The sequence below is a fragment of the Rhinatrema bivittatum genome, chromosome 7 (assembly GCF_901001135.1).
Source record: "Rhinatrema bivittatum chromosome 7, aRhiBiv1.1, whole genome shotgun sequence".
NCBI classification, from domain to species: Eukaryota; Metazoa; Chordata; class Amphibia; order Gymnophiona; family Rhinatrematidae; genus Rhinatrema; species Rhinatrema bivittatum.
The window spans coordinates 771,236-794,231 of record NC_042621.1 but is presented as its reverse complement, the minus strand read 5'-3'; the positions used below and the strand labels follow the sequence as shown (position 1 = coordinate 794,231).

Here is a 22,996-nt window from a genome sequence, read left to right as displayed (position 1 = left end):
CTAGTGCTTTGAGGGATGTTTTAGCCATGGAACGCAGTTACTCATGTAATATGCTATCAGGGACTCCGATAACTTAGAGCCTTCTCCCAGACAGAATGAAAACACATTTTGGGTTAGATGATACTCTGCAGAACGTTGCATTCGATTTCTGCAGTTAATCCTTCCTGCAATAGCGGGGAGAGGTCACATTATGGAAAATTAATTCCGTATAGCTTCTCAACAAGCAGTACTGGAAAACCTGAATGGAATTAGTTGCGTACAGAGGGTACAGAAAAAAAAACCTCACATGTCAGACTTCTGTTTATTAAAATCTGTTTTATTAATATTTATCACATCTACATTTCATATTAGTCACCTAAGGCATCTTTACAGATACGGACAGTATTTTACACAATCGGAAAACAGAAGAGAGTTGCTATTAAAATACATATTGCAAAATGCATGAAGTCCTGATCCCGAGCACCAGAATTAAGGCATTTTAAGTGAATGGTATAGGGGGGGGGGGGGGGGGGGGGGGGGGGGGGGGGGGGGGGGGGGGGGAAGGTTCCAGAATAAGAACAAGACAATTTTAAGAGGCTGTGTAAGAGACTGACGGAAGCTGGAGATAATCTATTTTTGCAGTCTGTTCTTGCTTCCTCTGGTCCAGAGCCAGAATCCTGGCCACAGCAGGCGAACATGGGGAGAAGCTCCAAGGCCAGCGCTGCAGCTTGTGCCATGAAATGTAGGGACAGATTTTATGACTACTGTAGAGAAAGGAATTCTGTGTTGTAGGAGAAGAAAGCTAAAAGCAATAACAAACTCCAGATACATCTAAACAAAAAGTAGGAGACAGAGAGGTAGGGGATTTGGGAGTATCTTCAAACCCAAATCACACAGGATAGGATTCTGGCTGTAATATACACATCTGCCTTGCTTCTGTCTGTTGGGCCACTGAGGATGAACTTATGCACCTACGGAATGAGGAATGCACTTTGTAAAGGCCGATACTCACTAGAAAGGTTTCCTGAAAAATATGTTTCCAAAGGGAACCTATTCTAAATACCATTTTCAAAATTGTCTTTTTTTTTTTTTATTGGCTTACGAAAAATGACAGGAAAGAGGCATTGCTGCGTGTACATGCCCTCTGCCATGAATGTCCCTTTTCTTAGCAGTTTAAACATTTTCCTGGTGGACAGATGTAGATGCAGTACTCTTACCTGCCCAGGGCAATGTTTAGACAGGCACTGTATGCACATAACACCAAGTTTTATCTGCATGGAACATGCAGAAGGCTACTGCTGCTGTTTTAATGTCCCATGAGAAACAAAATTGCATTGCATTTTGGGTTCAGTTGAAGGCTAAGGTGTAATGGTTGCTGGGATATGGAGAATAAACACTAAGGAAATGAAGTCAATGTCCTGATAAGGCAGCTAAAGATGGTTTTTTTGGAATGTGAGCAACACACAGAGCAAATTATATAATAAGAGATGTAATGGATGTTTCATCCATTCCTTTTTATTATGGGCACCAACTCTAACCTGTCTATCTCTAGGTTTGGTCTTCCAAGGAAAAGCACATATGGCAGCAACAATAATAATAATTTAAAAAAAAAAAAAAAAGCTGCAATAAAATACCTGTAACCTTTGTAGGTTTTAAATGTTTTCTATTTCTCATTTCCTCTGAAAGAAATGGATCTCTGCACTACCAAACGTGACAAGGGCTGCCCTCTGCACACCCATCTCGCCTTGTACATCGCTGCTCCACTCATTCCCCAGACACCACAGGTTAGAATACGCAAGATATTTCCTAGACACTTTTTTGAAGCTAAATTTGGTTTCTCCTACTATTAAACAATTAAGCAATAAAATGTTCATCCCTAGTTTATTTGCTACAGCAATATATTCATAAAACACAAAAAGTGCACCAAAAAGAGAGAAACCCAGTTCAAACCTGTCAACCTGAGCAAACTAATTGATTTGGCTTTCTACCCCAACAACTGCTAGTCTGGCTGAAGTACTCTGGTAGCAGGGTTAGTCAACATCCAATTAACGATCGGTTTCTGACAGTGAACCTGCTGTCAAAGCAGGATTATAGAAAGCAGATGAACCAGATTTAACCAGCTGTACATATCTTCTCTCCTCTCATCTCCCCAATTAAAAAAAAAAAAATCCCATTGCAAGCCCCTATCCTTAATTCTCCAAAACCAGAAGCAGACGTCAGGGAGCAATGGTTGCTGTATTATCCTGAGAATCTGCCGTCAGAAACCTTCCAGCAGTCTCACCTGGAAGTTGCACTAGAAGTCCAAAACCAACAGATGAGTAATAAATGTGTAGAATATGCAATAGAGAAAAAAAAAAAAAAAGGGACTGAAACTTGACTTTCCAGGTTTGTGCTTTTCATATTACATTTTGTTTCAGACCTGGAGGCACACACCTTTTAAAACTGTTGATTAAAATAGATCTGTAAAAGCACCACAGAGGCAAAGATAAATGCATGGTGACTGCACTAATTATTCAGAGCTCCACCAACAATAGACTGCTATTGCTGGGCAATGACCTGCCTTGCAAGTTATCTGTTCCTATGTATACTGCAAGTATTGCTGGAAAGAGAAAATGGAATTTAAGAAAATGTATTTTTAAAACCAATAGCACTTTCTGTCATCATAATAATGCTTGCAGACCTTGCCAACTGGCAGATGAAAACATGTTAACTGTAAAAGGAAACAAGCCATTCAAGGTAATCTGGACCCTTTGAATTAACATATACATAGTAACATTGGTCTTTTTCTGCTGACAGTACTCTGTTATATCATTTCCACCTTATGCTATAGAGGAAAAGCAGCATCTGCAATTCCATTTAATTAGGAGCATCTACTCTTTCTAGTGTGGGCTACCTGCCCAATTATATCACTAATTTTGATAATAATGCCCCCCTTCCCATTGCTTCCCACAAAGAAAAAAAACCCCAAAACGTTTCTCCCTATTCCCAGATCTCATAACCCCAATAAAGGCACATGTCCAGTAGCTTTAAACAAAAGTATCTTGTAGAAAGAAAAAAAACAAAACCCCACACACAAATGCTTTAGAAGAAAAAGCACCAGAAGTTCAGTCATTTTTTCGGCAATGGTCAGTGGCAGAAGAGAATTGTATTCTACCACATTTTGTGACCTCAGCTCTGGCCAGAGAGCAGTCGCTTGGCAGAATACTTAACAGGACCCGGGTTGAGCACCGAGTTCTGAGATGCTCTGCACCCCTGCGAGTGGGTTAGTGGTTCTGCTTCAGATTTCTGCTCTCCTCCTTGGCTGGCTTACTGCTGATGGGCATGTTCCTTGGCTTTCCTCTCGAAGCCAGACACGTTTAAAGCCTGAATGAAGAGCGGATGGTTCGATCCATCAGTGGCTGCAGGGGCCGGAAGTTGTCCACTATGTTCTTTTCTTCCTCGCCGATGGAAGTGGAAAGCAGGCTCCGAAAGGCAGTGAGCTGGAAAGGAGAATCAGGAAGAATGCACAGTGCTGAGTTCACAGAGTCCACCAATGTTTATTTATTTATTTTTAACTTTAATTTCAGTACCATTTGGATTTAGCCAGAGCAATCCCGCATAAAAAAATCTTATTTCCTTTTACACTACAAAATGTTTGTTACTTGTTGCCATATACTCTTATTATAAGGACATAAGACTTACCATACTGAGTCAGACCAGGGGGCCATCAAGCCCATAATCCTGTTTCTAACAGTGGCCAAACCAAGTCACAGGTAGCTGGCAGGAGCCCAAGTGCTAGAGAGATTCCATGCTGCTTATCCCAGGGATAGAGTGGATTTCTGCAATGCCATCTTAATAATGTGCATGGACTTTTTCTCCAGGAGCTTGTCCAAACTTTTTTTTAAAACCAGCTACACTAACAGCTTTTACCACATTCTCTGGCAACAAATAAAAAAATAATTTTCTCTATTTGTTTTCAATGTATTACCTAGTAACTTCGTTGTGTGTCCCCCTGGTCTTTGTACTTTTCGAAAGCATTAACAACCAGTTCATGTTTGCCCATTATTTATTACAATTTAAATATCCTGCCTGTAAAAACAAAATTTACCAAGTGGCTGCACAATTAAAAAAAAAAAAAAAATCAGTGGGAACGAAAACAGAAAAACAAAGATAACTAAAACAAGTTACAACCCTGAAACATAAAAATAGGTTAAATCAAAGGCAACTGATTATAAAAACACCAAAGAACAGCAGGGCTTTAACAGTTAAAGGCTCGATTTCAAAAGTCTTTAATGCCTTCCTCCTATAGTTCACCCAGTTTGCTTTGGCATGGATAACTGGGAGGAGGGAGTTCCAGAGAAAAGGAGCCTGGTGACTGAAAGAGGATTCCTTAGTGACATGAAGCCAAATCACTGAGGGTGAGAAGAGCACAAGACATGAGCTAGGGAATAAGGGGGTCAAAAGCGTAGATGAGTGGGAGTCCACTCATGATTTACAGAGCTCTATCATCTCTCACTTCCAAGCTGAACAGCTGTCACAGCTTTAGCCTATCTTCATAGGGGAATTGATCCATCTGCTTTATCATTTTCATCCCCTTACCTCAGAGATGGCGAACTCCAGTCCTCGAGGGCTACAAACAGGCCAGGTTTTCATATGCATGAGACAGTGCATGCAAATCTCTCTCAGGCATATTCACTGTAGATATCCTGAAAACCTGGCCTGGATTGGAGTTCACCACCCCTGCCTTACTCTGTACCTTTTCTAATTCTGCTATATCTTTTTTGAGATGCAGTGACCAGATTTGCATACAATACCCAAGGTGCAGTCACACCATGGGGCATAAAAATATAATTGCTGCCATATTGGGTCAGACTGAGGCTCCACCAAGCCCAGCATCCTGTTTCCAACAGTGGCCAATCCAGGTCATAAGTACATGGCAGGATCCCAAATAGCAGATAAATCCCATGCAGCTACTGTCCTGGATAAGTTGTGGCTTTCCCCACATCTACCTGGTTAATAATAGTTTATGGACCTTTTCTCCAGGAACCTGTCCAAACCTTTTTAAACCCAGCTAAGTTACTGCCTTTACCACATCCTCTGGCAAGGAGTTCAAGAGCTTAATTGTGTGTCAAGGGAAAAGACTTTTCTCCAATTTGTTTTAAATGCGCTACTTACTAGCTTCATGGAGTGTTCCGAATCTTTGTATTCGGGATTTGCATTTACCCTTTCTACTTCACCCATGATTTTATAGGCCTCTATCTTATCCCCCCTCAGCCATCTCTTCCCCAAGCTGTACAGCCCTAACCTCTTCAGCCTTTTCCTCATAGGGGAATCGTTCCATTCCCTTTATCATTTTGGTCACCCTTCTCTGTACCCATTTCCAGTTCAGCTATATCATTTTTGAGATGCAGTGACCAGAATTGTGCACAGTACTCAAGGAGCACTCTCACCAAGGAGCAATAGAGATATTATGACATCCTCAATTTTATTCTCCTTTCCTAACAATTCCTGTTTGCTTTTTTGATGGCTGCAGCATGTTGAGCCAAGAATTTCAATGTATTGTCCACAGTGATGCCAAGATCCCTTTTTCGGGGTGGTGACATAATGTGGAACCTAAACATTATGTAACTACGTCTGCGTTACTTTTCCCTATGTGCATCACTTTGCACTTGCCACATTAAGTTTCATTTGCCATAAGATCCTCTTGAAGTTTCTCACAATCTACTTATGATTTTGTCTCATTTGCAAATCTGATTATCTCACTCATTGTTCCCTCTTCTAATTTATTTATAAATACATTCAAAAGCACCGGTCGCAGTACAGATCCTTGAAGCACTCCACGATTTACCTTCCTCCACTGAAAAAATTGACCATTTAATCCTACTCTGTTTCCTGTCTTTAAACCAGTTTATAATACACAATAGGACACTGCCACCTATCCCATGACTTTTTAATTTTCAAATCAAATCACAACGCAATCTCCCTTGTTTGAGCCCACCAGTGAATCAGACATGGACTTTATTTCCAGAATCTGGCAGTAGTCTTTTGGGTAGCTAGTAAGAATTGATCCACCAGTAGATGTTTCAACCCGGCCAATGGTGCGATGTAAACAGAAAGGCTAAGGATGTTGACAGTCTCCTGGGTAACTATTTTCCAGAAATGCCTCATCCCCTGGCAATGCATGGATGTAGGTGCCTACTTCATCACATCCCCTCCAGCATGCACTGTCAGATTGTGGGAGGAATCTGGCATAAAATGTAGGTGTACGATAAGTTCTATGCAACAGGCGAACCATCAGTTCAATCCTTCTCAAAGCGAACTCTGTGGGCAACTGCCTAAATACCCTTCCAAGCCTCGACATCTATGTCTGTTCCCAAATCTGCATTCCATTTGTCAACGATAATTCAGTTTCCAATCCAAATTTGCCAGACAATATCCCCCAATATATGGCTGTAATTCCCTTAACAGAGGCATCAGGGTCAGCCATTCCATGGGTGTAAAGGAACTGAAAGATCAACTATATCTCCCAAGACTTATCGCAATTTTAGCTAGCTAATGTGATTTGCAGGTAGGTCCAAATTCGTAAGTGATTCAAAAGTCTGAAAAACCCCATCTTCCCAAAGTTCGGCCAAGCAAAATAAGCCATGTGATTGTCAATCCCTGAAAACCCTAGAAAACGTAAGAGCTGAGATGTTTGTATTCCCATAAATAGGGGCTAGCAGGGAAAAACTCTCCCTGTCTGTCCCTATAAACTGCAAGACCTGGCTCCACACTTTAAGTGTGTGCGCCAGAATGGACTACCCCTAGTCACTCGACATCTCAATAGGGATGCCAAAGAAAGAAATAGTAACATAGCCAAATCAACAATGTCAGCTTGTAGATATTAGAAATGAGACCACAGTGCATTGTGGTATCCAAACCATACTTTAACACAGACCAATTGGGCTGCCCAGTGGTAAATTTGCAAATTAGGGGGTGTCATACCACTTTGCCACTTAGGGAGCCCATGGTTGACTAAGTTTAATGTGTACCAGCTTATTGTGCCAGATAAGTTTGGACTTCATATTGTGTAGGGAGTCAGACACCTTTTTAAGTATATAACAAGGAACATGTTGAAATAAATATAATAATTTTGGAAGGACATTCATTTTTAACAAATTTATATGGCCAGCCCACAATAAAGGCAAGCTCACTGAAGTCTGCAAGTTTTAAAAGTGGGTCAAAGATTTTAGCAAACAGGTCTTTAAAGCCTTTAGGTATAAAAATCCCCAGGTGGGTAAAACCATTGCGAACCTGTTTAAAAACGGACATACATTCTGGGAGAATAACTTTCCTCCTGACCAGGAAGAACTCTGATTTATCATAGTTGACCTTATATCCAGCCAAATTACTGTTAATGGCCCAGCAGTGAAAGAAGTGAAGGACCTCAAGTCTGAAAGTCAGGCAAACTTATAAGAATGTCAACAGGGTAGAGAGAAGTCACGTGCTCACGACCCCTCCCAACTGAAAGTGATTTAGACGAACAGCAGCCGCCAGCGGCTCTATAGCTAGATTATACGGTTGAAGGCCTTTTCTGAATCTAAAGAAACAGTAAGTCCTGGCAGTCCATATCTTTTGGAAAAGTGCAAAATATCGAACAAACCTCTTGTATTCGCTGTAGAGAGCCTTCCCTTCACAAAACCTGTCTGGTCTTTATGAATCAGAGATAGCAAAAATCTTTTCATCCTAAATTGCAGGATTTTAGCTAAGATTTTAAGGTCCGAGTTCAGCAAGGATATAGGACGGTATGACCCACATAAGAACGCTTCTTTCTCCTTCTTGTGGATCAAAGAAATAGCTGCATCCCCTAGTTCTCCCAAGCTGACTCAGTTGACCCCGCCAAGTTAAAAAATGCGACCAAGAAAGAAACCACATGAGAAAGATGTTTCTTAAAAAAAATCAATGGGGTATCTGTCAGGACCTGGGCACTTACCCTCTGGTAAGGCTGTTTGAATTTCAGGCAAGAATATTGGGGCAACTAATACCTCACATTGTAGTTCCATGAGGGTTGGAAAAACTCCAGGTGGTCTAAAAAACTTTTAATCTGTTTTAATTTGGGCGGGTCTTGAATACAGGTCTGTAAAAAAAACTGCAAAAAACAGGTGTTCAGTCTCAGCTGGGTTGACTCATGTCTTCTAACCAAAATTAAGTAAGATCTGCCAGGTTTTGTTTGTTGTTTTTTTTTTTTTTTTGTAACTGCTTGGGTTAAAAGGATGCCCAGCTTGTTACCAAGCTCGTAACATTTCAAGCGAGTTCATTTGCATATCTAATCCTAATTGAATGCAAATAGTTGTAACGCTGCTTGTAAACTCTCCTCTCTTATACTTGTGTACTCATCCAGTTTTCCCCTTCCCTGTTCATTGTAATTTCCTTTCCTTCTCAGTTATTTGTAAACTGACATGATGTGTCCTACGAATGCCGGTATAAAAAAGTTTTTAAATAAATAAATAAATAAATGTAAATGGTCTCCAATCCATGCAACGTCTTATGACAAGCCTCCAACAGAAGTGGAAGTGAAGGGAATGCGTACAGGAGACCGGTTACTCAGTGGGTGAAGGTGGTGATGGCAAGTCATCGGTGTCTGGTGAAGAGTCATCAGTCCAGGTATCATAAGGATCAGCACCTGTCCCTCTAGGAACTAGAGGGGGATGGGGTGGTTGGATACCTGAAGGCCCCAGTCTAGGCTCCGAAGGAATTACCAGAGGCACCGATGAAGGCATTGAAGGTCTCGGCGCAGGCATTGAGGGCATCGATGGATGGCTCGATGCCGATGGACGAATCGGTGGCGATGGCTGAGGAACGGTGTTTCTCCTCCCAATGACAGAGCAAGCGGGGAGGGCACTGGAGCCATCGGTGACCCAGGGTCCATCGGTGGAAAAGCGCTTCCATCCTGGATAGCAGCGGTGTCAACGCTGCCAGAATCGGGTTGGTGGTCGGTTCCACTATCGGCACCGGTGTTGGTGGAACCTGGAGTCGTTGCATTGCCTTGTCAATGGCCTCCTGAACCATCCGGTCCAGTTCTTCCTCGGAGACCTGGAGCAAGCAGCCCCGGCTCCAAACAGAAGAAGGAGGCAGAGGCATAGCCGGAGGGACCACCATTAAAGGCGTCATTGTGGCTCCCGATGCCCCATCAGGGGAGGGTTGCCTCGGTGACCCGGTCGCCAAAAAGGTTGGTGCCTTTTCTGGATGGGGTTTCTTCGATGGCGGCTCGGACGATGGCGAGGTCGATGATTTTGCTCCCTCAATGGTCCGAGTCTTTTGGTGCCGATGGCGATGTTTCTCCCTACGATCCCCTCGGTCTTGAGGGGGAGTAGAGGGTGTTGATGGCCGAAAAGTCGTCTATGCCGGGCGATCACCGGCCGATGGTCGATGCTGATGCGAAGTTGACGGTGCCGGTTCGGCCGACGTCGATGCAATGGACGGAGTCGTGGTTTGAGCATGGGACAGTAGTTCCATCTTCTCCATTCTGGCCTTGCAATCTTTTGGTGTCATTAGGGCACATTTGGTGCAGGTCAAGATCTCGTGCTCTTCTCCAAGACACATTACACAGACTTTATAGGGGTCTGTAATGGCCATGGTACAAGTACCGTCCGGGCACAGAAGGAACCCCGATGCCATGGCCATAGAAAAAAATTGAGCCGTGGTACGGTCGACGGCCAGTAGGCCGCGAGGGCCAAACTCAACGGTAATCGATGGAAAACGGGTAGAAACTTACCGGAGTACCGTGGCTTGAAAAAAGTTAACAGGGGGACCCCTGTGGGGCAATTTAACTTTTAATAATTCCGTGAGGAAAATTCCTGTCAGGAATCTCTACAGAGCTCCTTAACTGCGAGGCTACTGCTGCACGGAAAAAAGAAGAAGACTGAAGGGGGACCCATGCTGGCTGCAGGATTAGTGTTCTGTGATTGGGATCCATCCTGTGATGTCACCCATATCTGAGGACTACCATCCTGCTTGTCCTGTGAGAAAATCCTGATCATGTTGTGCTTCTAAGCGCCTGATCTTGCCTAATAAATCATCTGTGTTTCTCATGCCTGTTTTTTTTTTTTTTTTTTTAAAAACAAAGCTTGCATAACTAATTATCCTACCATGTAGACAGCTTTGAAGGTTGCCCATCTCAGCACTGGTATATAATCTTATTCAGGATAATGATCATTAAATTCAGTAACCGCCTCTCTTACCAGGCTTTGAAATTGTTTCTCTCTCAAAATAGATGTATTGAGGTGCCAATTAAAGATAGGAGGCTTTAAATTAGTGAGATGAATTGTGGTCTCAATGGGGCTATGGTCAGATGTAGTACAGGCAAGGATCTTTCTGTCCACAATAATGGAAACAAAATTTGGCATACAGAGAAAGTAGTTTAATCTACTGTACAAATTCTATCCGATATATGAGTAAGACACCATATATCACCTAAATTCAAAGTGGAAATAAGATCCATATTATCAGGATCAGAGCTGTTAACATTTTCAGGTACAACAGATTTGTCCAGGAAGGGATTCATACATCCATTCCAATCACCCCCTATGCATGGCCACTCAAACCTAAAATCAACAGTGTCAGTCCGGCACTTGTAAAATATAGCTTGTTCGTGATCAGGGCCATATACATTAAAGTAAAGCATTCACAGGCCAATGCAATAACGTGTGCCCAGCCCAGTGCACAGGTTAACACGTGGTTGGACACGTGTTTTCAAAGCGTTAGATTAACTCCAGATGCAATAAGGAGATTAGCATGTGCAAAACACGCGCCCAAACAAAAGCGTAGTTAACAGCGCTCATCACATGTAAGTTCCATGTAGGTAAGGCTATTAGCTATCACCCCAATGCAGAAAATTGCTAGTTGCCCAATGCACCCTTTTCAACAAGGAAAATTTACCACCAGCCCTGGAGTTGGCAATAAGTCATACTGCGAGTCAAGTCTGTGTGTGCAGCAAGAGGAGAGCATAAGAACATAAGAAATTGCCATGCTGGGACAGACCAAGGGTCCATCAAGCCCAGCATCCTGTTTCCAACAGAGGCCAAAAACCAGGTCACAAGAACCTGGCAATTACCCAAACACTTAGAAGAACCCATGCTACTGATGCAATTAAAAGCAGGGGCTATTCCCTAAGTATAATTGATTAATAGCCATTAATGGACTTCTGCTCCAAGAACTTATCCAAACCTTTTTTGAACCCAGCTACACTAACTGCACTAACCACATCCTCTGGCAACAAATTCCAGAGCTTAATTGTGCATTCAGTGAAAAAGAATTTTCTCCGATTAGTCATAAATGTGTTACTTGCTAACTTCATGGAACGCCCCCTAGTCCTTCTATTATTCGAAAGTGTAAATAACCGAGTCACATCCACTCGTTCAAGACCTCTCATGATCTTAAAGACCTCTATCAGATCCCCCCTCAGCCGTCTCTTCTCCAAGCTGAACAGCCCTAACCTCTTCAGCCTTTCCTCATAGGGGAGCTGTTCCATCCCCCTTATCATTTTGGTCGCCCTTCTCTGTACCTTCTCCATCGCAATTATATATTTTTTGAGATGCGGCGACCAGAATTGTACACAGTATTCAAGGTGTGGTCTCACCATGGAGCGATACAGAGGCATTATGACATTTTCCATTCTAGTAACCATTCTCTTCCTAATAATTCCTAACATTCTGTTTGCTTTTTTGACTGCCGCAGCACACTGAGCCGACGATTTTAAAGTATTATCCACTATGATGCCTAGATCTTTTTCCTGGGTGGTAGCTCCTAATATGGAACCTAACATCGTGTAACTACAGCAAGGGTTATTTTTCCCTATGTGCAACACCTTGCACTTGTCCACATTAAATTTCATCTGCCATTTGGATGCCCAATCTTCCAGTCTTGCAAGGTCCTCCTGTAATGTATCACAGTCTGCCTGTGATTTAACTACTCTGAATAATTTTGTATCATCCGCAAATTTGATAACCTCACTCGTATTCCTTTCCAGATCATTTATAAATATATTGAAAAGCACCGGTCCAAGGACAGATCCCTGAGGCACTCCACTGTTTACCCTTTTCCACTGAGAATATTGACCATTTAATCCTACTCTCTGTTTCCTGTCTTTTAACCAGTTTGTAATCCACGAAAGGACATCGCCTCCTATCCCATGACTTTTTAGTTTTCGTAGAAGCCTCTCATGAGGGACTTTGTCAAACGCCTTCTGAAAATCCAAATATACTGTCACAAGGGGGGTTTCCACTTGTGACAGCATTCAGCAGGCAACTCAGTGACCCCGGCACATGCATTTTAGTTTTACAGGTCCACTCTGGTACTTTTGGATTACATGCTACTTTCCCTCAGTCATGAGACATACATACATCATGCAAAATCAACAGTCTGATCCTCCAGGTTATGAAAACTTTATTTAAAAAATCACTATACAGAAAAAGTCCAAGTCTCCAGTTGGCTAAACTTGGGTGCAGTATATGGAACTTTTAATTTATAAACTGAAAATGGTTTTCCTGATGTGTGGACAAACGACAACGTTGCCGGGCACAAAGTTAGCCCCAAATTCCATAGCTACACAAAGTACACAGACACCTTGTCCACTTCCCCACCTCCCTCATGTCTCCTGGGCGCCCGATGCATTTGAGTGCTAGGGACGCACGATTTCTCCCTAGCGCGTCCTTTTTTTTAGCACGGCAAGTCATAACATTGCATCGGGTGCCCAGACGAGGTGGCTGTGTGCGCGGTAAAACAGGTGCTCAATACGACCTGTTTTACTGCACGTGATGCTGCATCGGCCCCTCAGAGTATAAAGAACAGTCCAGTATAACACTTCGACCTTGTGCATCAGGTACTGGGCACCTGACCAGCAAAGGGGGCGATTTGTCCACCAGTATGCAACCATCACGGCTTCTTGAATTATAAGAAGAGTAATAAATTGCTCCAACCCAACCCCCTTTTAACTTCTCATGTTCACTACTAGTTAAGGGCTTTTCTTCAAAAATAGGACACTTTATTACGACGAGCTAACTATAATATTCTTTTCCTTTTGACTGGAGAAGAGATTCCTCTCACATTAAGAGATATGCACTTAACATCACCAGCCATATTCTTAACACTCAAGCATAGATTCAGAAATAAGGAAACAAAATGATGCGAATGTCTATTCTTGTAACATTCGAACCCAACATTATAAAAGGATGAGAAGTGAGAACAAAAATCATTTCATCAATAATCATGTATGTTGCTATGATGCAAAATGATCTAACATTATGTAGTCTGAAATGATCCCACACTACGCTTTTTACGCCAAAGCCCCAAGCCACCAACCCTGTAAAACCAAACCTAAACATGGCCCCCCTCCCCTAAAACCACCAAACCCTGAAAAGCACGCTCACTCCAATTACCCATGGGTAGAATCTCACATATTTGAAAAATGACTAACAGTGTAAAAACCTGTCTAACTACCAGACCTTCCCAAAGATGCAATTAACCACATATTGTATGTTACAACAGTCTAATACCCTCCAGTGGGTCCTAGATCGGGACTAGAGGATTCGCCACACTAAATATGAAAAAGCCTGCCCAAACTCTCACCCATTCCCCTGGGGACCCCTCAGTACCCCCAAACATGACACAGTAAGGAAAAGAGAGTCAGGGAAGCCCTACAACCATCATATGAACATATATAACATCCCATCATAGGATTGCAACCTACAGAGAATGTATAGTGGTTTCTGATGTGAAAAAATGTCAAATCGTAGAGAGAAGTTCAGCAAGCATCCATGGTGGAGATGACCTGTGGAGAACTAAACCAGGAATAGAAGTGGTGTCGTAGCAAAGAGAAACATTGCCATCGAAGCTGAAAAAGGCCCAGGCTAAGAAGAAGGATGAGGTCACTACAGATAGTTGATGTGTTGATAGCTGAATATTCTAGGACAGCAATAGGCCAAATGATCATAGTCTTTGTAGAGAAAGAACGAGCAGTAAAACTCCCCATCACCAGCATTTTAGCCGGCTAAAGCAAACATACACACTTATTTGTGGACATCCATCGTGGTCTGTACTATGATACAATAGCTGCCAGGCATTGACTGAAGAGCAAATTATCACCCCAGCTAATCATATTTAGCAGAAACAAGGACAGGAGAGGCATACTGTAGATGGCAAACTAGATAGCAACTCCCCTGAAGGCTGCTCTCCAAGCTAAGACAGAGGAGAGTCACCAAATTTAAATGTCCTCCAGTAAAGCAATCATAATCTGTAAAGCTGTTCCCGCCAATCATAGCACACACAGCATCATCAAATTAGATTTCAAAGGTTACGCTGAATCAAACGAAAGTATCCTACTGAAAGGAATCCAGTAACTTCTCAACGCCCCTAACTGTAACACAAATAGTGGTTTTATTGTCGACAGTCACTCACAGGCAGGCAGAATGTGGCATGGCATAGTGAGTGCCAACGTTTTGCAATTCGCATTTCACTGCCATGAAAGCTTGCTTTTGACATTGTATTTGCAGGGAAAAAAGTCTTGAAAGACTATTATCTTAACACACTAGTAGGTAAGAGATCCTGTTATCCTAGCCACATTAAGGGTTAGGTGTTTATCCACAAAATTGTGTAATCTCACAATCAGAACATGTAGCCGCGGCAGAGTCGGGTGACGTCACAGGGAGGAATGGCAGCCTGAGAAGGGAGCTCCCGAGCTAACATTAGAGCGAATCGCCCTCCATCCCCCCCATTAGGTGGAAATACAGAGTTGTGTGACCTTGCTTACCACTCACCCACATGTCTTCTAGAAGAAAAGGCACGGATCTCAGCAGATACTCTTATCTTAAAGGTGGAGAGGAAACGGGAGGTGTGTCAGAGGGAGAAGAAATGGCAATGGCGGGACTAACGGAAAATGGAGAGGTGATAACATCAGAAGATCTGGGCTCACAATCCACCTTGATACCAACCAGTTAGTACAAAATTTGGCTGCACGAGTCTTAATGGGAACCTCAGAGATGGTATATCCCCGGTTCTCAGAGACTTACACTGGCTCCCAGTGAAGTGGAGGGGTAAATTCAGGCTGCTAACCATTGCATTCAAACTTATGCATAACCTTTCCCCTGGCATGTTAGGGGACCTTATTATGCGTTATACTCCAGCGCACGCATTAAGATCTGAGAATTTACAGTCGCTAGACATTCCACCAGTGAAACAATTTAAATGGGTTAAGACTAGAAGGCGTGTTTTTTTGCTATTGCACCTAAAGAGTGGGATAGCCTTCCAGTGCAAGTGCGACAAGTACAAGATTTCAAAGCTTTCAGAAAAGCTCTGAAGGCAGTATTTGTTTTGAGGCGGCTTTTGAGTGAAGTGGGATATCTACTATTAAAATACCTGTTTTAATGAGAAAGTTTGTAAGTGATGTTTTATTTTGTTTGTATATGTTTGTCTGATGTGATTTTATGATTGTTATACTGTAATCCGTGCCGAACAGTTTATGGAGGCTGCGGAATAAAAGCTTTTAAATAAAGAATATAGGGGTAGATTTCCAGAGGGTTACGCGCGTAACCCCAGAAAACCTACCCCAAAACCCCACCTGCATGCGCTGAGTCTATCTTGCATAGGCTTCCGGCGCGCACAAGGCCCCGGGACGCGTCAGGGGCATGGCCGCAGTCTCCGGACCAGCCCCCGGACCGGAAACATGGCGTGCGCAAAGTTACGCCTGCCTCGAGGAGGCATAATAAGGTCCCCTAACATGCCAGGGGAAAGGTTATGCATAAGTTTGAATGCAATGGTTAGCAGCCTGAATTTACCCCTCCACTTCACTGGGAGCCAGTGTAAGTCTCTGAGAACCGGGGATATACCATCTCTGAGGTTCCCATTAAGACTCGCGCAGACCTGCGTCCCGGGGCAGTTCCCTCCGAGGCCGCTCCCAATTTCGGAGCGGCCTCGGAGGGAACTGAGGCAGGCTGCGCGGCTCGGCACGCGCAGGCTGCCGATTTTGGGCAGCCTTGCGCGCACCAACCCCGGATTTTAATGGCTACGCGCGTATCTATTGAAATCGCGCGAATAAAAGTACGCGTGTGCGCAAATTTATAAAATCTACCCCATAGGGTTTAATTCAAACCTTGTTTATTGATTCATTATGGAACATGGACATCAATCCAACATTTACAATTTCTCAACTTTTTTCATCCTGACCCCCCCTCCCCCCACTCCTACATTAGGTAACATTCATTTTATATCAAACACACAACTTTTGGTTATGGACCGACAGGGGACAGAGTGTAGAGGGTTTCACTCCCCCGGTGCCTATTAAGAAACATATCCTAAAATTATACCAAGGCCACAGTTTTGCAACCTGTCTGGAAGTATCAGGGCAAAGCTCTATTCCCGAAGTATGGGCTGAGTACAGCTGTAGGATGAGAAAAGTGCTCAAATCTAGTACCCCTGATCTGGAAGAGACGGCAGAAATCAGGCGACGGAATGCGATGACTTGCTGATCGACGCAACAGGAGGTATCTAATTTATTGGAGGCTTTTGCTTTAAAAATCACTAAGCGATTGGACACAAGACTGGGCATCGTAGTTGACAAGATAAGCCCAGTTGGTTGACACAGTAAGACCAGACGAAGTAGAAACCAGAGTGTCTGATCTAGAGGATACAGTAACCGGTATGCGAGCTAAGCCCGACAAGTTGCATCGGGTGCAAACGGCAGCTACAGTAAAAAATTGATGATGATCTCGAGAAGAGGACCCGGAGGAACAACATACAGGTTTGTCTGGCTGCTATGAACAGGCTGAGGGCAGGGACCCTGTGGTATTCGCTTCAAAGGGGCGATAGAGCCACTGGCTGAGGCGATTCGGAGCAACCCCGTGATTTCTGGATTTCGAGGGGGCAGACAGATGCATACTGTTTCTTTATATGTGGGCGGTGTGCTCCTATTCTTAACCACTCCGCGAGACTCGGGTCCAGCCCTCTTAGAGGAGCTGGCGTGCTATGATGAGATTTCTGGTTATAAAGTGAAATATTTCCAATTGTCCAAAGCACTTGTATCCCGGAACGTTTGTCGGGTTTTAAAATAGGGATGGACTGAAATATTTGGGGGAATCAATGTCCGTAGGGACTTCAAGTCTCTTTATTCTAGGAAGTCTCGTGACATACTGACCAAAATCAGGCATGATTTGCTGGCCTGGGTGGACTTGCCTCTTTTTTGGGTGGGCTGGAGTAATCTGCTGAAGATGAAGGTGCTGCCCAAACCACCGCACTTGTTCCAACACGTCCCATGTGATATTCCTGACCGTGTATTTGATGACCTGCACAGGTCGATGCTCAGATTTGACAGAATAAACCTGCTCGTATCGGTCTTAACCAATTCTGGCTCCCTAAGAAACAGGGTGGAATGATTCTTCTGAATTTAAAAGGTTTACTACTGGGCAGCCTGTCTCGTATGCCCTCATTTATTGAGGGATTTGTTGGGGAAATATAGCGTCGAGACCGCAGCATCAATAATTGATGAAGTGGAAAGCAGACTTGGGCGTAGAGCTTGATGCGAAAACATATTTGGACTGCTTCATAGAACTTACTATACTCCCATTTTTTATTCTAAACTGTTCCCTGAGTCAGACACCACGTGTTGGAGAGGGTGCAGCGAGGTGGGCACATATCTCCATATGGGGTGGTATTGCCAGGGGGTGAGATGCTTTTGAAGAAAGATCACCCGGGAAACTGCGGATATTTTGGGGAGTCCCATTTATACTGCGCCTTTGACTGGCTCGTTGGGCCAATGGAATGGCTCCCTGGTCTCTCGCATTTACAGAGGGTTAGTGGGGCAGCTTTTCTTAGCTGCTCGTGCGACGTTAGCTACTTTCTGGAAATGAAACCCTAGTCTTGATCATTGGGGAGCCCAAACACGTGATATCGAAGACGCTCAGTAACTGCGATATTTGTTAAAGAACGAGCAATATAAATACAATAATATACGGGGGACATTCCATCGGTACTACATTGTGATGTGAGAAGTGTTACAACTGTAGACTGGAACTTTTGTTATTGAAATCATAAGACCTCTAGGTTAATGAATGCTAGCTTTGTCGTTCTGCGACTCTCTCTGTGGTGCCCTGTTCTTAAATATTGAAGGGTTAATGTACTTTGGAGATACGCTTTATACAGACACATGCATGATAAACGTTTTCAATGATTCTTTTTATGTTGGTTTGTAAATAAAGAGTTAACCCCCCCCACACCCACACACAAGCCGATGTCAAACTTCAATTTCCTTTTCTCTCCTCCCCACCAAAAAATTATAAGGCGATCCAGTAGAGCCGCAAAGCTGTGAGTACCCACCTGATTCTCATTGACCTCTATGGGTTTCTTCTTGATAATCCAGGTAACAGACTCGGTCAGGGGTGGGGTAGTCAAGGATCCATCGTAGGTCCAATAATCTGGGCAGGATGGCATCAGAGAGGAGGGGTCAAAGAATCCAAAGGCAGCAACTGCATCCTAACAACAACATCAAAATGTAATGTCAAAGAAAGTTATATTCCATCCCTTGTACAAGAAGAAAAGCTGGAAGGGTCCAGTATTGGATTCTTCACTGCTCCACTCTCAATCCAGGCAACTTTGCTCCCGAATCTCTAGGACGGTGCCCATTATCAAACACCTTTCACCTGCATCCCAGACTCTACTGGTGTTGGTGCTGTTAGGATGGTCTCATGCTAGCAGAGCAATAGAAACCCTGCTGCTTCCTTAGGTTTAACTAGAAGCTTGCAGAGCTAGGATAGAAGGAAGATCACTGGTCAGGCATGTCATGTGATCAAAGTTGGGAGACTGAAATCCCTTTGGATTGGGTTAACTCCTCCGTCACAGAGCTAAGCAAGGGCGAATAACCCACTGCTCCACTTGAACCAGATGAATTTCAGCCTGGTTCAAGTTTAAGAAAACCCGATCGGCTCCTCCAGAGCCGCAGAAACACTCTGCACAGTCCCTGAACCAGAGAATCCACCACAGATTGTGGGGAATAAAATAAAAATAAAAAATGTAAGAGCTGTAGTAAAATTTCCAGGGAATTTCAAGGTCATTCTTAAAAAAGGAGTAGCTGAACCAATTTGAAATGCAGATGTTTTTCCAGTTAGTTCACAAACATCTTTAAGAAGCTTGCACTTCCTGCAGTGTGCATTCCACCTTACAGATTACGACAGACAGAGATGTCATGGCTCCCCCTAGTGGCAGACATGGAAAACTGGCAGCAGAAGGGTTATTTACATTCCAGTTCCCGCGGACTGGTCCAGTCCCTGTATCATTCCACACTGGTATTCCAGTTCAAAACTTTGCCTGGTAACCAAGCTGATGAACTCTCCAAACTCCTCCTATCACTCCCATCCATGGAGAATAAGACCTTGTTCTAGCGCCCATTATGTAGTCTCTATCCAATATCAATTAAATCAATACACCAGTAAATTTAAAAGCGGTTATCAGTGGATCTGCACCATAATAAGTAATGCACACGGTCTAATATCATAAGAAAACTTTGCAAGAAAGCATTAGACAGAACAAATCCAGAAACGTTATAAGAGTAAGGTCATCTCACATGATCACTTATTTCTGGGTCAAGTCACATCCATGTTGTGAAATGTTACTCTGCCCAGATGGCACAGGAACCTAACTTACCTTGTGCTTAATTGATGGGAACAGATTGATCACGCTCTGAAGTTGTGGGTGATGGATCCCCAGCTGTATAAAGAAAGGGGGAAGGGATGATCAGAATGGTAAAACGCTGCTCACGGAATAAACTGTGAAAAACGCCCAGAAGCAGCGGCAAAGCAATGGCTGGGGAAACGAGTCAGAGGAGGAGGCTTCCATCTCGCCGGCACGTCAGCTGGCTTTCTCCCGGCAATTCACCAGCAGTACGTCAGTGCCCTGTGACAACAGAGCACGGCTTACTGCTGCTCAGAACAAGTATGGGTATTCACCGATTTCTAATTACACATTCCTGCACACAAAATACTTTCTCCTGCTTTATCAGAAGTAAGTTTTAAATTAAGACAAAAAAAGAGATGATTTTTTTTTTAAACTTGCAAAGTTAGTTTTGCCTTGTATACTGCTCCATGAAGTTAGCATGTGGCACATTTAAAACTAATCGGAGAAAGTTCATGTTCACTCAACGCACAATTAAACTCTGTAATTTGTTGCCAGAGGATGTGGTTAGTGCAGTTAGTGTAGCTGTGTTTAAAAAAGGATTGGATAAGTTCTTGGAGGAGAAGTCCATTACCTGCTATTAAGTTCACTTAGAGAATAGCCACTGCCATTAGCAATGGTTACATGGAATAGACAGTTTTTGGGTACTTGCCAGGTTCTTGGGGCTTGGTTTGGCCTCTGTTGGAAACAGGATGCTGGGCTTGATGGACCCTTGGTCTGACCCAGCATGGCATGTTCGTATGTCTGGCTTTCTCCAGCTTAAATCAAAACTGGGGCTCCGATCTGGTGCAAGACGCCTTTCTTCACAACTACGCAAAGATTTTACCCCTGTTCTATACACTGGCCCTCAACGCACCGCGTCTGGTCATTGCAGCAACAGTCCAGGGTCGGGGACAATCGCCAGGGCTCATTCCGGTACCTGTAATCATGAGCCCTGAATTTGCTAGGTGGTGCTGTTGCACGATGACAGAGGATACCCCATCCCCCTGCTAGGGGGCTGTGAACAAATCCCTCTGCAAAATTCTCTGCCTTGGCCAGCCTGGGGACCTAGAAAAGCAGTGTAGAGCCAGCATCCGGACCTATGAGCTGAAACCTAGAAACATATTACCTTCAAAAATACTCCGATGACTGCCAAACCATTCTCCTCCATGATGGCTTCTTCAAAGCTTTTGTACAGGTCAGAATTCCAATGCACTAAATGAAGCTGAAAAACATAAAAAAGGTACGTGAAAACCACAATCTGCTCATCCTGGCTTTAGACTTGAGGGACTATTTGGCTTCACTTCTTCTGTACCTTGTTCTCAGTTTGGATCTTGGAGGCACAGGACACCTATAGGCCAATGCAATATCATAGCGTAAAAGACATGTATCCAAACTGGCCGCACTTTTTTTGAATGCATGCACGTCCCCCTCCTCTGGGTGCTCGATGCAAAAGGTAAATGAACTGCTGCACTAAGAGAGACATGCAATCGATAATTTGTGCGTCCCCGGTGCTCTGCATCGGGCACCCAGGAGAGTGGCCCTGCGTCCACAACAGCCTGGCCAGTGCTCCTTCCCCCACTCCCTTCCTGGCAAGGTTGTTCCCCATTGGTCCTTTTCACTGATACTTTCAGGACAGCCTTCTGAAAGGGGATTAGTCCTTTCACCGACACGTGAAGGAGTGAACACATAACATTAACGTATTCACTCCTTCAAATCGGGCCAGAACTTGAGGATGCTGCTGTGTGGTTCCTCCTACTGTATCGCGACAATACTAACAGAAGGAACCACAGAGAGCAGAGTTTTTCTTCGTGAACCCTTGAGCATGGCACGATTCTGCTTTCTATGGTTCCCCCTATTTAGTATTGCAATGATACTAATAGGAGGAATCCCAGAAAGCAGGATTTTTGGTTTTGGGGGGGGTGTTCGTGAGCCCGGCATACTTTAATGCCTGTTCCCAGGCAGGCGTCAAATTACCCACGTTAAAATGGGCGCCTTAGCTGCATGGCAATTTTTGGCTTTGCAGGCTAATCACCTCATCTACAGAGAATTTGCATGTGATGAGCGCCATCAGCTACGTGCTTGATTGGACACGCCTTTTGGACACGCTAATCCCCATATTGCATCAGGCTTAAGCCTGGCACGTCCAGCCACGGGGTTAAGCAGCAGACGACTGTCCTGAGAGCCCCAGATTGCAGCCGCCTGAAAAGCCATCGGCCCAAGGTCTCACACACAGCAAAGAACAGTCCCGAACTCATCTTCCAGCACGTCCCCAAATCAAAAGGCAGTGCTCTAACCACTAGGCCACTCTTCCTGCTAAGAAGATTTACTATTATGACTCAGAACTTGGTTCATGGCCACTATACATCATTGTAGCTCTCGGCAGTGTAAAACAGGTATCGCTTGCTCAGTTGGCCTTAAGCCAATGTTTCACTATAAATATTCCGTTAGAAAGAGAGGCTAGGAGTCTTGTTTACCCATGTGTTTCTCCCTTTCTTTGCCTATGAGGGGAAAAATGCTTTGTGAATCAAGGCTGGGTTTTTTTTTTGTTTTTATCCAGTGGTTCCAACCTTTTCTGCTTCAGGAGGTAAGAATCCCATCCATCCTCTATCCCAGATCACTGGGCTTCCTTAAGGGCTGTGACCACCTCATAGGATCCACCGCAAAGCTCAGCAATACCGTGTGGCACTTTAACACGTTTTCCCTGTGTAAACTGTGAACATTTCTCAGCCTCTCGCATCACATCGTGATCAGAGCCAACATTTAGAAAAGTTACCAGCTCAGCCCTGTTGGGCTTCATCACTTCATTTGCATTACGAGCATTCGATCGGCTCTCCTCTAGCACGCGTACACGTTCCTGGTCATGTCCACGTACCTCCGCTGGGAACACTTTCTTGTCCACGGTGTGCTCTGAACCCCAGTCATTTAGTGCTCCCCAGTGAAAATGGAACTGCTTTAGCCTGAAGTTGTGATTCAGGGGTCCCCCAGTGATCACTGTAAGTTTAAAAGAAAAAAAAAATTCATTTACTCAAAACTGATGTTTGTCTAATGGTGGGGGGAGGAATTTACACTCTGATCAGACAAATCATTGCCATAGGACAATCTGAAGGCAAATATTCTCAACTACTGAAGGAGCCCCTCCATTCCCTGCTGTGCCTCACTGCCTCTGTTCCCTTCCCCTCCACTTCTACCCATCGGATGATGAACGATAAGATCTGATTACGGCTAAATGACAGATGGCAGGTTCATGTTCAGATGAGGAGGGCTTGCCTTGTAAAAAAAAACCACAGAGAAGAGAACAGGTCCCTAAGTATTAAGAGAAGTCCCACAGGATGGACACATCTACCCGCTGCACCAGGCAAGCTTC

The 22,996-nt window shown here is 43.9% G+C and overlaps 1 protein-coding gene across 1 annotated transcript in view; it reads right to left on the bottom strand.

The window, feature by feature from the left end:
* Window positions 1-289: 289 nt before the first annotated feature.
* CA5A (carbonic anhydrase 5A) overlaps window positions 290-22,996 on the bottom strand; it is a 37,356-nt gene continuing 14,649 nt past the window's right edge. The window contains 6 exon segments of the mRNA XM_029608028.1: window positions 290-3,344; window positions 3,347-3,458; window positions 18,301-18,456; window positions 19,624-19,686; window positions 20,759-20,854; window positions 22,505-22,623. Of these exon segments, the coding sequence (XP_029463888.1) occupies window positions 3,286-3,344; window positions 3,347-3,458; window positions 18,301-18,456; window positions 19,624-19,686; window positions 20,759-20,854; window positions 22,505-22,623 (605 nt within the window). The 3' untranslated portion in view covers window positions 290-3,285.